Source organism: Phalaenopsis equestris, unplaced genomic scaffold (genome assembly GCF_001263595.1).
Source record: "Phalaenopsis equestris unplaced genomic scaffold, ASM126359v1 Scaffold000372, whole genome shotgun sequence".
In the NCBI taxonomy this organism is placed as follows: Eukaryota; Viridiplantae; Streptophyta; class Magnoliopsida; order Asparagales; family Orchidaceae; genus Phalaenopsis; species Phalaenopsis equestris.
The window spans coordinates 761249-776847 of record NW_018164814.1 but is presented as its reverse complement, the minus strand read 5'-3'; the positions used below and the strand labels follow the sequence as shown (position 1 = coordinate 776847).

Sequence of the window (15599 nt, the reverse complement as noted above, 5' to 3'; positions counted from 1 at the left end):
GAAAGTGAAATGTAGCATTTGGTTCTATTTCAAGCCAAAATAATTAAAATTTAAGGCTTTATTTCAAAATTGAAAATTTATTTCTCCTCTTTATTTCCTTTAAGTTTTTTTTTTTTTAAATTAAAAACTGCAAACTAAATCAAAATAAATATTCATATGCTCAATTTATTTTTTTAGAAATAAATTTGATTTCTTTTTCCAAATATAATTCCTTTTTTTATTTTCTTTAATTTAATGAATATTAAAATTGAATAAAAAAAATTATATATGAGTTAATTTAATTGCAAATATATGAATGTTTCACATGAATGGCCCTACACTTACAATCACTCATGATTGAGTGAAGTGTAAACTATCAACTAATAAATTAAGATATCTTAAATAATTTAATCTATTTACAAATCATTCATTCCCTTTAATCCATTTTTCAAATGGTCGCTCAAATATCAAAATTTACGGTAAAACTCCGACTCGTATTTCTCATTTTTATCAAATTCTCAATAGTTTGATCGTGACATGGGTAAATACATCAATTTGTTAGTACAAAAAAATCAACTTGATGATTAGCTTATAAATATTAGTATTTTCAGTGATCCATATGTAAGTTTCGCATAGTTTAAATGAAATTAAAAGCATTTGGGCGGATAAATCCCAACTCACAGGCTGGACTATAACTGAGTCAACTCATATCCAATTCGAAATTTAGGCCATTTGGATAGGATCTGATTCCAGTTTCTTCAACCAAATAATCTCCTGGTGTAATCTTCCTTTGGTCTGGAGTTTGCTCTCCTTCAAGAACCCAAAGAAAGCTCTTCTATTGGCGCCTGGGCTGTTTCAAGATCGCAACGCTTCGCGTTTTGTAGGTATTTTCCTGCGTTCACGCTTCCTGTGATAGTCTTTTTTGGTTTGGAAATCGGTTCTAATTCTTTGTTTCACTCTTTTTATTTGTGCGGGCCTGTGATTTGTGGTATGCCCTGCAAGATTTCGATTTTGGTGATTTTTTGAGGTGTTTGAATTACTTTTCGTTTAGTGCGGTGCACTCGGAGGTATATGATTGTTTGGGATTAGGGTTTGTGAATTTTGTTGATTTTTTTGCGTTTGGATTTCTCGGCGTGGAGTTTTTGGGCGAGTTTTGATCATTTTCTTGACGTTGGATTTCTTGGTATGGAGTTTTAGGGCAATGGCTACAGCCATTAGTTGAGGCTTGTTTTTCGGGTTAGGGATTCGATAAACTGTTGTTCTTTGGGGAAAAGATTGCTGTTTTCGTTTCTTGGTGCTAATTCGAGAATTGGAATAGGTGCGCTTCGGAACTGAAGCGATATAGCGGAAGAACAGTTCTGCGTCTACTTCAGCAGCAGCGATGAATTCAAGTCCCACTTCTAATAAAAATGCTGCCTTGTCTATGGACTCAAACCCAAATGCGAAGAGGAGAGCAGTGGTCGTTGTGGAGAGGACTTCGAAAACTAGCGTGCTTCCCGACGGAGGAGTGCATGGTGCCAATAACGATGGTGCAGTTTACAACGGGAAGGATCTAAGCCACACGTTGTGGGGAGAAACTGCGCTTGATAGGCCAAGAAATTTGTCACGGTTGAAGAAAGGAGTTCTTGCAGCCTCAGTTCCTTCAAAGCACAGGAGATCTGCACACAGGCAGGCAAAACCTCTTTGGCAAACTATTCTTAGCACTCTCACTAAGAACTTGCTGCTTCTTGCTGCTCTGCTGTATATTGGCCAAGTAATTTGGCGATGGACCGCTGGGGCTAAGTATCCTTTATCCGCCTTTGATTTTGATAACCGAATCTCAGAAGTGGAATCATCTTTAAAGAAAACGGCAAAAATGTTGCAAGTTCAGTTGGATGTTGTTGACAAGAAGATAGGGAGTGAGATTGGTATTGTGACAAGGGAACTTGCGAAACAAATTGAAGAAAAGGGAGCACTTTTTGAGAAGGAACTGAATAATCTTGAAGCTAAAACTGATGATTTGGTCAACTCTATTAGTGAGTTGAAAGATGCAGGCTTTCTATCGAAGGAAGAATTTGAGAAATTTTTGACTGAGTTGAAGACTGGAAGTCTAGTTGATGCTAATAAAGATGCCTATCTAGATCATATTAGGCAACTAGCTAAGGTTGTTGTTGAGAAAGAGATTGAAAAACATGCTGCAGATGGCCTTGGTAGGGTGGATTATGCTTTAGCTTCTGGTGGAGCCAAGGTGGTTAAGCATTCGGAACCCTATGTTATTGTAAAGGCCAACAGTTGGCTTGCTGTTGCTAAACCTAAAGGTGGCATTCATTCCAGCGCACAGAAAATGTTAGAGCCGAGTTTTGGTGAGCCAGGCCAGTGTTTCCCCTTGCAAGGAAACAGTGGTTTTGTTGAGATCAGGTTAAGAACGGGGATAGTTCCTGATGCTGTCACTTTAGAGCACGTCTCAGAGGTGAGTTTTTTTTTAGTTAAAGTATTTTACTTTCTAATTTATAATTCCTCTTGTTTTGCAAATTTATTGTTTGAATACATTGTTGTTTTATGGGGTTTATGCAAACAATCAAAGGCCATGATGTTGGATGGAGTCATTCTGTATGTTTTTGCTTTATGAAGGCCATATATCTCATCTATTTTCAAATCAGAAAGCCTATTCTACTTGTACTGTTGGATCATATGATGCAGATGATAACTAACCCATCAACATGGCTTTCGTTTTCTTGTTTCTTTTTGTTTCTGAGGAGCATACTAGGCATTTTATTGTGTCTAGAATTTTGTTTTGTTCAATCGCTCTTTCATAGCCGTGTTTTTTAGAAAATCCTTCACATAACCATAACTCAATTTATTTGTGGCTAATGGATGTAAATTTGACAGGACAAAATTGAACATCTATAGATACTTTTAGCATTTCGATGAATGATTTGGTGTCCATTTGGAAATACAAAGCTTTGAACAAGTGGTCATATAAAAACCATTAAAGCAGGTCGAAAGAAGTGTCATAGTATTATAGTTTAGATGTCTTATTAAAGATTGTCCTGATGAGGATTTGCGCTGTTAGAATTTTTTTGCACATTTGATGTGGTAAACAACTGATATATACATAATTCATTTTATTTCACCAAGGTTCATTATTAATCTATATGGTATATGGAAGCAATCAGCCTGATCGGTCAAAGAGCCATTATTTTCATTATAATTGTAGCTATTAAGCCTAAATAACATTGATATTATATACGTGCACTTTCTAATCTGTTTATACATGCATGTATCTGTGATATCACTTTTTGTGGGGTGATCATTGTCTTAAGGCTTCATTTGAAACAACTTTAGCTTTTATGCTGTCGCTTTTAAATGCTCATTTCCAATCACAGTTTCAAATATGCTTTCTCAAAAAACAGTTTTTAAAGGCAATTAATAAAAAACAGTCAGAAAGCTTTCATTTTAGCAAACATTATTTTTTGTTGCTGCTTTTTCAACCACAAAAGAAGTAAAAAACCTATTCCAAATCAAGCCTCAAATTGTTATTGCCTGGTTTGTTGTGCGAGTAATAATATATAGCTGGACATTATTTCACTTGCATTCAATTTTAGCAATACATGGTTTGATCTTAAGGGTAGGGTAATACTCACTAAGACTCCTGCATTGGAAAGGATTTTAAAGAAAAGAAATGCCCTTTTATGTTTAGAACCCTTTTTATTTTCAATATTTAGTTTTTTGTTTAGAAAATATAGAAAAGGGTCTTAAAATGTAATTGAAGGAAATGCTTTGTTATATGTGTTTTTAATTGGTCTTTGGTCTAGAAAACAAGGAAGTATGTTGAGTTGTGCTCTTAGTTGTTTTTGAAACACATTGTCTGTTAAAAGATTCAGTTTGCCTTACTATTATAAATTTATCAGATGATCTTAATATTTGTTATTGTATTGTTTCAACAACCTTTTTAGTATTTATTTGCTGTAAAAGCGTAACAGGAATGAGATTAATAAATCTGACATGCCAACTTTCACTTATGTTAAAGTTTTTAAGCCTCTTTTTCTTTGTAACCTTTTTAAAGTGTTCATCAATATTTACCGATGAATCTGAGAACTTTAAATTAAAATTAAACTAATTTTTTCATTTACTTTTTCTCATCCTCAAATCTAGCTTGAGAATGATAAAGTTTTATTTGGTAAAAGAAGAAGCATACCAAATTTATATATATTAAGTTTATTTTAATATGCTATTTCCATTTTTTACATGCTTATTTTAATCGGTCAACTCCATTTTTTTACTGGTCGCAGCAGATATATCCCCAATATTTTATTTTGGTTTAAACAATGTACGAAATCAAGGAAAGTTTGTCATATTAGTAATTTAGTTTGTAGAATAGATTATAGAGGAAAAAGAATTACCATTTAATTCATATGTGATTGTTGTATGAAAATTGATATATGGTTCTTGATAAAATTCATATTTCATGTTATTTCTTCAATAGTATTAGATAAGCATGATATTTCCATTTGACTTGAAGTAAATAGTTTCTAAACTTTCTATTAGGCTAATGTTTTCTTGTCTTTCTTTATAGTATTATTTAATAGTTTTTGTTCATATGAGTTAGTAACTTAATATGGTTAGGATAATTAAAAAAAAAGCAGTCCCAATTTAGGCTCCAATCAAATTGTGTTTTGGCTAAAGGCTTTACACAACATCGCCTCCTTGCGTGCATAGAGGCTTTTTCATAATTTGAACCCTGATCTCTAGGTCATAACAAAGGCAAGGAGAAAATGTTGTTGTTAGTGTTATTAGTTAATATTTTGTATTCTACAAAAGCGGTGTGAGTTGTTGCCTATACACGTGAGCATACATAAATCCTTGTAATTTTATTTGTTAAACCAAATAACATCTAATTGACGATTAAGGCCATTCTTATTCAATTTTGAATCATAATTCTTTTAGGGTCAATATTTTATATTCATATAACATCCAATTGACAAATCAATGCCATTCTCATTCAATTTTGAACCATGATTCAATCTGGGTCAATTATTTGGTTCAATTCGAATCACATTTGAGAATTCATGTAAACCTTACTTTGGCAAAAAATGTAGGGAGGTCAAGTGTTGGTTTGAGTTTGTGCGATGTGTGAGAGAGAGTGTGTGTGTTTGTAATGAAATAAAAGATGTATTTGTTACATGTAGCTCTTGCTTATGTACGGCCTGAAAAGTAATCAATCCACACTTTTTATCTTGATATTTGTAGAGAGGTTACATCCACTACTAGAGCGTGAGACCTCCAAATTTGCTATTGTAGAAGGGGACTCAATTATGTTTAGTGGTCTTAGTTGCATTTGCTATGCGCTTATGGGCAAGCAACTCAATGTTTTGAGTATGAGATGTGAGGTCTCAATGGCATTGATCTCGGTATTTATGAAGAAGGATGAAATTATCATGTCAATGGCAAGGGGAAGACATTGGTGTGTTTTGGCAAAGGGGATAGTGGCAATTTTTGCAACTGAGAAAGTTAGTGACATATGGAGAACTTGCAAGGCATTTGTAGAAGCAAAGGTAAGCATCATGTGCCACTTATGAGGTGCCATAAGTACAAGAGGGTGACATAATGAGGCTTGAAGGCTTGCGTGTAGCTGCTAATAGAGAAAAGGAAAGACTAGGTCTTTATTTTTTGGGTGAACTTTGAAGATATGATCATTAAGGAAAATGGCTTCTTGAAGACTTTAATGTTTAAAATAGCCTGAGATCAAATATGTGGCATTAGGGTGTGTGTACGGTGGTGGATTTGAGTGGGTGAGATGGTTACTAAGAGGGAGAAAAAGGGCATACCTAGTATATGAAGCTCTCACTAATGTTTGTTCTTTAGAGGGCTTTATGTACTCAACCTTACCTCATATTTTTTTGAGAGGCTATTTCCATGATTCGACCTAGTAAAGATTTATTAAATAGATGGGAGTGAAAAATGGGTAATTGTTCTAGCTATATTAATGGTTCAACCATTCGCGAGTAGCTTAATTTTATTCAGATGAGTTTAAAGGCTTAAATGCCATTGGTCTTGGTATTTGCAAAGAACAGATGAAATTGTTATGCCAATGACAAGAGGAAACAATTATAGTGGCTTTACGAAGGGGAGGAGTGATAGTGTTTGTAATGGAGAAAGTTAGTACCTGCAGCCTAGCTTTTATGGTGCTTGTGGAGGCAAAAATAGGGCATTGTGTCATATGTGGGTACAATTTTATGACAAGGGGAAGTGTACTTATCTAGGATTACTAATGGGAGGAAAATGAAGGGTAGGGATTAGCTTTGGGTGAACAAATAATATGCCCACTTGGGCAAAAAGTTTTTTTTTATTATTTTGTTTGTAAAAATAATCATACAAAATAATTCAAAATAAGGTGCCTTACTTTATGATTTTCACAAATGATATTTTAAATAAATGAGGCAACTGTTAAAATAAATAGAGATAACATCGAAAAAACTAAAGAGTTAAGATTTTGATAAGAACGAGATGACTTTCCGCATAAATAAGAGCAAAAATAATATATTATATTCTACTAGTATCAAAACAAAACATTACACTCTCAAATACGAAAAAAGTAGGCTTAGAATTCGAGCGGTATGTTAGTCTCTCCCAAACCCTAACTCCTAAGATTTCAGACAACAATTACATATCCTAACCCTAATCATATTAAGCCCTATTTATACCAAACGATAATAACTAATAAATGACTAAATTGTTCGTTTAGCCTTATGCTTAAAACAGGTGTTCAAATTATTAGTGGGCTCGGTGTGATTTAAAGCACCATAGATGGCAATCTGACAGATTTGCAGTACAATTATTGAGTATATGATATTCAATTGTTTTTGTTTGACATTGTAATTATCAATAAGCTGTATTTTGCGATAAAATAATGTTTAGGTTTGATAGGTTTAAGTACATTGTATCTATCATACAAAAAAAATGAGAGTAGAAATGAATATAAGATTTCTATGTTTGAATCAGTTTGGCTAAGATGAAAATGTACCTCTTGAATATTATGCGATATGAGAATATCTTGGAGACTTAAATGTTGGTTTAATAAAATTTTAATTATTTTGGCGATGTGATATGGATTCTAGCAAGTGTTGGATGGTAAAAAAAAAAATCATTGATTATCAAGTTGGGTATGACAACAATAATTTTATGATAGATTTATGATAAAATGAGGAGGGAAAAAAATGATGAAGAGGAATTGTGGGAGTAGCATTTATGAAGGTAAGGTAGTAGGGACTAGCTTTTATTCTATTTGGACAAGTAAAATATAGGCTAGAAAATGCACAAATAACTAATTGCGGAGTTAATAAAATTATTATTGAAGGATCAAATGTCTTTGCAAGGTCATCTAACATTAATAAAAGTTTTGCAGAAAGGGTTCTGCTGGTTTAAAAACTCATGTATCATTATGATCTGTTTGGGCTGGTTGTAGTTTTTTATAAATGTAATTGTAAAGTTGCTGTAGGGAATCTAATCTTTTGAATGCTATTGTGTGTGTTATATTTTTTTTTAATTTTTGAAAAGTTAAATAGTATCTTTCTTAAAGTTATCCCGCTATCAAAAATCTGGTTTTTAAACTAGCTTTTCATCATAAAAATTTTAAGACAGCAAGAAAGTTGTAGCCAAATGGATGTGTCAATGATTTGAAAAATAAAATAGTGAGAAAGATATTCCAAACAGACCCTTGGAATGAGTAAAGTATTGCGAGCCTAGTGTCACGGACTAATTTTCCCCAAATCACTCGTGCGGCTTTAATACTCTCTTTTAACACTAAATCAACCTAATCTTCACAATGCTGGGACTTGTGAGCACCAAACACTCTTAAGAAGAAGAGTAGAGAGAAATGAACACTTCACACTTGAATACTTGAAAGCTTTGATTCAATGCTTAGGTGATTATAAATGAGGGGAGGGGCCCAATTTATAGCCCCCTCCAAGCCTAATGGAATATTCTTGAATACATTAAATTATTCTAGTTTCTAGAAAATTCTACATTTCTCTCTTATTACACACATAGCCCTAGAACATTCTAGGTTATTTTTAATTTCTTCTTAGAGTTTTTCTTTTTTATTTTCTCTAGAATTGGGTGGAATCTTCTAGAATCTTTTGGATGGCTCCTTACATTCCAGTCTTCTCTAGAATCTTCCGCCCCATACTTGCCTTGCCAACTTCTTGAATATAGCGGAGCATGACACTCTCTCCCACTTAAACTTGTAATGCCCTCATTGCGGCTTTCCCTGCACCTTTGAAACTGCCTTTTTTGTTCGCCCCCAATTTTGGCAAACTTTGGTTTGCCCTTTGTGTTATGGGAGAGTGGTGTCATGCAACACATCTTAATGGCCGGCGACTCATCCTTCTCCTCCTGTGCAATGTCATCCTTGAGCTGGATTGCTGATAGTGATTTAGATCCTTGCTTGCTTAACCTTATTATCGGTACTGAGCAGGCTTGACTCATTTCCGTGATGCACAGGCTATTGACAAATAACATTGGAAATGCTCTTGCTTGCTTCAAGAAGTTCATTCCAATGACAACTTTGTAATCATCCAAAGGAATGACCGAGAAATCTAGAGTACATGACCATGCCCCAATGTTGGTCTTGACTCCCTTAGCCACTTCGTCGATTGACATCTCTGCTGAGTTGACGACTTTAATGAAGCCCCCTCCTGTAGTCATCCGCAACCCTAACCTCTTTGCTTCCTCGCTAGAGATGAAGTTGTGGGAAGCAACCATATCCACTATTGCCCTGGTGCTCTTCCCTCCTATTACCATCTCCACAAAAAGCAACCTCTTTCTTTGTGGTTTTGTCGGAGCTTGCATCCCGTTCAGTAGTTGAAGAGATCCCACATGTGCATCCATGTAATTTTCCCTATCACTCTCTTCTTCCTTCTTATGGCTTGCAAGAAGAGAGTTGAGGGCCTTCTTCATCCAGGGGGTTCTAGAAGATTTCACCCTAGTTCTAGAGAAAATAAGAAAGAATGGCTCCAAAGAGAAATTAAGAATAACCTAGAATGTGCTAGGGCTATGTGTGTAATAAGAGAGAAATGCAAAACTCTATAGAAACTAAAATAATTTAATGTATTCTAGAATATTTCATTAGGCTTGGAGGGGCCATAAATAGGAGTCCTCCCCTCATTTGTAATCACCCAAGCATTGAATCAAGGCTTTCAAGTATTCAAGTGTGAAATCTTCATTTCTCTCTACTTTTCTTCTTAAGAGTGCTTGGTGCTCACAAGTCCCAGCGTTGTGAAGATTAGTCTGATTTAGTGCTAAAAGAAAGTGCTAAAGCCGCACGGGTGTCTTGGGGAAAGTTAGTTCGTGATAGTTGGTATCAGAACAGATTATTGTCTGTCAGGTGTGTGGACTCTCCATGGTCCAGTGGGATTCTCGGAGGAGCCGATCTGTGACGACGGTGTCACGTGATTAGGTGGAGGAGAATGTAACGGACAAAAAGTCCCACTTCGGCTTGGTGTAGGGTCGAAAAACAGTATTTAAGTCCCGGGTTGCCCACCTCTCTTAAGAGCTCTTTTGGGAGGTGACATTAGGGCTCTCAAATTGTTGTGGGAAAGTAACTTTTTTGGAAATTTTGTTGGTATTTAAATATTTTTATTTAAAAAAAAATGGACAGTAGCTTTTTTACAATCACAACACTAATGAAAATTTTGAAATGTAACAAGAAAATAGTAGCCAATGAATGTGTGGCAATGGTTTGAAAAATAAAATAGTGGAAAAGCTGCCCTTAAAAAACTCTTACTTGGATGAGTGGAGTATTAGGAATTATTAAGCTTATCATAAATGGTTTTGGTAAAGTAAATAATAATGAGTAAATTGGCACATCACAATATGAGTATAGTGAACAAAATAAGAGTAATATTCACTTTATAGCTTGTATAGTTTAGAAGTTTGCATAAAAAAATTAAAAAGGGAAAATAATTTGAGGAGAGTAATACAAAAAATTATTTATTTTCCTTTGTAATGAAGTAGATACCACAAAGTTTGTTTATTAGCCTTGCATGTAAATGGAACTTTGTGAGTTTGAGAAATTGATCTGATTCTTTATAATTAGAATAATAAAGATTGACAAGTGTAAAAAATAAATTTTTTTTGATTATTTGACATCGTTTAATTATGAAATTGACTTTAACCATTAAAGTAATCATATTTTTTAGGTTGCTAATTTATAAGCTATGAATTTAGTTGTATCATTGTTTTAATTTAAATTAAATTTGAACTTATCATATTTTTAATTTTGGGGCATTTACAAACATGCCACACAATGCTTTTATATTTACATACATAACACTCAAATCTTTGGTATCACATAAAAAATAACATTATTACTTGCTTTTAAAAGTGAAATACGCGTTTGCATGCATAGGTTATGACACCAAAGCATTATAAATTTATATATGAAAGATTAGGTGTAGGGATGTAAATGCATAAGAATTTTGTGGTATGTATGTAAATTTCCTTTTATTTTTATGTATGTGCAAAAACATAATAATGGCAGCTGTAATAATAATAATAATAATAATATTGTTAATATTATTTTAAGGCTTATGTGGTAAGATAGGTTGTGTGTTCCATATCCTCCCAACATGCATGCAGCCACCTTTCAGCGTGCCACATATTGGCGAGAACAACTCCCCAAACTTTTGGGATCTGTTTGGGGCAATTCAACTTCTTCAATAATCTGCTGATAAATTGATTAAATATAATTTGTTGATAAGCTAGGTGCGGTGACTATTACAAATTTTATTTTTTTGGAAAAACCAAACAACTGCGAGAAACAGGCCCTTAGTCTGAATTTTCAAAACGCATAAACTGTCAAAACGCAGTTTACCCAAACAGGGCAGGTGCGTTTTCAAAACGCCACCGCACCAAATAAGACGCCACCGCACCAAATAAAAGATGCCCCAAACAGACCCTTAGTCTGAATTACCTGCAGAGGGATATTTTGTTCAGTTAAATAAAAATTTAGTGTATGTGGGAATTTTAGTGCGGGAAAGGAAAGGAAATCTTGGGATATCTGTTTTATATTTAAGAAAATAATGTTCGAGTGAGGATTTCTTAAAGTATGTAATTTTTCTATATCATTTTTGTTGCTTTCTTGAAGTTTTTTCTTATACATAGAATCTTAGTTCTATATAAAAATCTATTTCAGATAAATTATTAGTATTAAATACTGAATTTTGATTTGTTTGGGTGTTTGAAAAAGTAATTGATTGGAGGATGGAATTTTGACTTCAGTATTATGTTCATCATTAGAGAGCTAATTAGTTTGTCGTTTTCATGAGATCAAATGTTATACATATTATAAAATATCTCATTTTTATACACTTGAGGAGGAATATATTGATTAACAATGCTTCTATATCCCCGTAAATTATGATGAGGAAGAGCAATGCATTCATTTATGTAGAATATTTTTATGAAAGGGAGATGCAATTAATGCGTACATAATCTTGTTGGAATTTGGGTTAGGATTGCAATTATAGATATAGGGACTTGGATGATTGCATATTGTTCGCTTTGATATGATGTTATGGAAGCAATTAATGAGTGTGGAAGCGGAAGTTCTTTCGCTATAGCACCTATTCTTTTATTATGGATGCTTATGTTTTTTTAGGAAAAATAAAAATATTTTTCCTTGAAAAATATGCATTCAAGTTTAGAAGGAAAACTTGGGGGAAAAAGTTGTGTGAGAATGGTTCTCAAAGCAGTTAATTTACCTTGAGATGATTGCGATACATTTAATTTTTGTCTTAGCAAATCCAAAGGCTTTGAAATTCATTCTGACAAAAATTTGATCAAGATACTGCGAGCCTTTTTTTTCTCAAATCTACATGGAAACTATATAAAGTTTATAATGCCATTTTCATGTAACATGATTAGCAGCTGTTAATTTAATGTAGAGGATTAAGAATTCTGTATAATGTTAAGCAAATGATGAAGTTTTTTTTTTATACAAGCTATCATTATTTTTTATGGAGGATTTATAAGATGGGAGAAGCACTTTGAACATGACACAACATACATTTTATGCTTATTTGTACAGTACCATCCACGCTTTGTTAGTTTTATGCTTTTCTTTTAATTGCGTTTTGCAAATTTACCTCTAATATAGAATATAAATCAGATCTAGCAAAAAATTGATATTGGTTAACATTTTGGCCTTCCTTGGTAAAGATTGATGTGTTAATAGAATGATTAGAGTAAAATATCATTTTCTAAAGTCTGTCTGATGTTGCTTGTTCATTTGAAATACTACCAAGGTATTAAGACAAAAGTTGTTATGCAACCATATGATTTGGGAGATTTTTGTTGGTTGGTAAATCATGTTTCTGATGGGTTGATGGGCCCAAGATTTGGGAATTTGACGATTTATTGTTTATGGGTTGATGGTCCCAATGATTCGGTCGAGTTGACAAACTCCTATTTGGGTTGATGGACTTAACCTCTCTAGCATTAGAGGTGAAGCCTCTGGTGCCACCGTGCCAATTTAAATTGAAATTGGTGATATATTTGTCTTGTACTTTTATGCAGTGTTACTTTATGCTGAAAGTGTGAAGCATGAGAAAGGACTTCATGATATAGATGTTTTGTTATTAATTATTTCATGCAACATGCGTTGAAACGGGCAGAATAATATCAATTCTCTCTTTTGTATAAGTTGTTTACTGCTAAGTTTTTGAAATGAAAAACTACTTACCAGGTTTCTTTAAAACCCAATCTTTTATCGACATGTTCTTTCAGATTTGCTGAAGTAAGCGAAAAGCGAGGAGTAATATCTGTTTTTTTTTGGAACTACATAACATTATAATGATGCATGGTTCTAACTATACATGAAAAATCTATAGATATGTATAAGTACATTTTTGTGTATTTATATCTTGTTCTTTGTACTGATATGAGTTTGAAGCTACTTTTACCATCCAAATCTTTCAAATCACATAAAAAATATCATTATTATAACTTAAAAAAAAGGGAAATACACCTTTTCATGTATAGGTTAGGTGGCACGTGAATAAATAAGAATCGAGTCATCTATATGTAAATCTTCCTAATATTGTTGGCTCAATCACATTTGAGATTTTGAGGACATTACATTAAAAGGATATCAGCCATTGCGGTTGTTGTCTATTTTTGGGTGCAATTTTAATCTTGTTTATTGTGATTGTGGTCAAATTTGTAGGGCAGTAAAATTGATAAGGAAGGTTAATTGTTAAGTGAGTTTTAGATGTTCTAGTTTTATTTACAGAAATGTTTTTGTTATGATTCCGTTTTTGGCAGGGTATGGGCAGTGCCAACGTTAGATATGTTACAATTATATATATAATCAGAAGGGCAAAAAAATGATATTTTTTTATTTGTTTGAGATAAAAAAGGAAGATTTACATGAGTACCACTTAATTCCTGTTTATTTGCATATTTGACATCTAAACTTTATTGTTTCCATACATACCGCCTTACATATGCATAAAACGGTGTACATCACTTTTAAATGTTAAGATAGCCCTATTTTTTTTGTTCTATGAAAGATTTGAATGGTATATATGCAAAACAAGTAAATTTTAGGTGTTAGATATGTAAATACATAGGAATTGGGTGGTATGAATCTAAATCCAACCCGTGGTGTCATATTGATCCTGACGTATGGCTTCTGCCTAATTTTGGTCTTGATGAATTGATGTTCTACTAATTTTGTTGTTCCTTCCTGCAATAATTCCGTCACATAGTTCTTGAGAGCTGCTTGTTTTCTCCGCTCTGCTTCTTAACTCACCCATTGTGTTCCGCCTGCAATCTTTCTGTTGCAGAGTGTGGCTTATGACAGGTCCAGTGCTCCCAAGGACTGCCGAGTCTCCGGCTGGTTCGAGGGACCCGAAAACGATGCCTCCGCTGCCGCCGAGAAGATTTTGATACTAACAGAGTTCTCCTATGATCTCAATAAGAGCAATGCACAGACCTTTCCCATCTCTACTGTTGATTCAAGCATCATCAACATGGTCAGGCTGGACTTCACCTCCAACCATGGCAGCTCGAGCCACACCTGCATTTATCGACTCCGGGTGCATGGCTTTGAGCCCAGCTCTCCGCTAGCTACTACGACGGAGCAACCTTGAGCGAGAGAAAGCCAGTAAGAGAGTGGTACTGTGCACTTTCTTTATTTTGTTTTTTTATATAGTTTGATCAGATATGTTTAGGTTTCTGGTTGTAGAATCCCCAATTATCTTATTAATACACTTCTTTAGTTAAAGGTTTGGGGGGTGACATATTGGAATTGGCATTTGTATGTTTTAGCTGACACATTTTTTCCCTTGCTATTTTTTGCTGGCTTTTTTGACCATAACATCAGGTTTAATGAATGTCATTCAGGTTTAAGTATTTGTTGTGGATGTAATTGATTGTCTCATGTTGCAAATGTTTATAATTCAGTATCATGAAAAATAATTGGGATAATTACATACAGACCACCCGAAACATTGATATTTACGGATTAATCACCCAAGTGATTTTTTTGAACTGTATGACAGATGTATTTATACGTGCCACGATCAAATCATTGAGAATTAAAATACATGTTGGGGTTTTACCATGAGTTTTGTTATTTGAGGGAGACTTGGAAAATGGATGGGAGCGGGTGGTTGATTTGTAATTAATAAGTTTTGGATGGTTTGTATGTAGTTGTCCCAAAATAATTTAATATTAGATCGTTGAATAGAAATGATTGTTCAAATATGTTTTGTAGTCAATATGAATGCGTGTTCTTGAATGTAAAATAAAATAAAATAAAGAATATTAAAATATTCGATTCTGATCTTATTAGTTTGAAGCCCACTTTTCATACATGTTTGAGGTTATATATATTATAAGAAATAACTTTTAAATGTAATTTATACAATTTTAGATGTTACGTCAATAAATATATATATATATATATATATTGAATATTGTCATGATGCCATATATTCAAATATCAAGTGTAAAAGCATAGTTCTGTATTATTATGCGGTAGAAAATTCTTAATAGCAATAAAAAATCTCAAGTCTTCGCTGGCTATAATTTCTCAGTACCCAAACAAATAAGAGTGAAGGAGAAAATTAATTTTATCATGTAAAAAAATACCTAAAAAGAGAAAAAAAAATCACTGTATCAAGTTTAGTTAAAATAGTCCACTATAAAACTGAATGCATGGAGGCTCAGTCTTTTCATGAATTAGAGAATATGAGATTATAAAAAAACTATCAATCATATGAAGTTAGGCTATAACTGTGTTATAATAACCGTGGTTGATGACTAAAATAGTCTTAATTTGTTGCAATAATTGTTGAAAATGTCTAGTGATTGTTCACTTACACTTCATTTTAAGAGTTATGCTTCAATTGTCAGTTCACTCGTCTCTTTCTTTCCCTCAGCATGATCAAGTGAAGAGACGATGTCTATTTCTAATTTTTGAGATCAACATTTTAGTAAATTTAGCTTGAATCACAAAGCACTGTATCGAACGATCAATATTGATTCTTTTAATCACACACACACACACACACACACACATATATATACACACACACACACAGATATAGATATATATATATATATATATATATATA

The 15599-nt window shown here is 33.5% G+C and overlaps 1 protein-coding gene across 1 annotated transcript; it reads left to right on the top strand.

The window, feature by feature from the left end:
* The first annotated feature begins 643 nt into the window (after positions 1–643).
* LOC110026465 (protein SAD1/UNC-84 domain protein 1-like) lies at positions 644–14275 on the top strand. Its single transcript, XM_020727409.1, has 3 exons — positions 644–863; positions 1298–2428; positions 13806–14275. Exons 2-3 carry the CDS (start codon positions 1361–1363, stop codon positions 14109–14111), a joined length of 1374 nt encoding a protein of 457 aa, XP_020583068.1. The 5' UTR covers positions 644–863; positions 1298–1360; the 3' UTR covers positions 14112–14275.
* The last annotated feature ends 1324 nt before the right edge of the window (positions 14276–15599 follow it).

Coding starts and splice junctions, on each gene's coding strand:
- LOC110026465 (XM_020727409.1), top strand. CDS start 1,361: ATGAATTCAAGTCCCACTTCTAATAAAAATGCTGCCTTGTCTATGGAC. Junction 2,429..13,805: donor CTTTAGAGCACGTCTCAGAG/GTGAGTTTTTTT, acceptor TTTCTGTTGCAG/AGTGTGGCTTATGACAGGTC.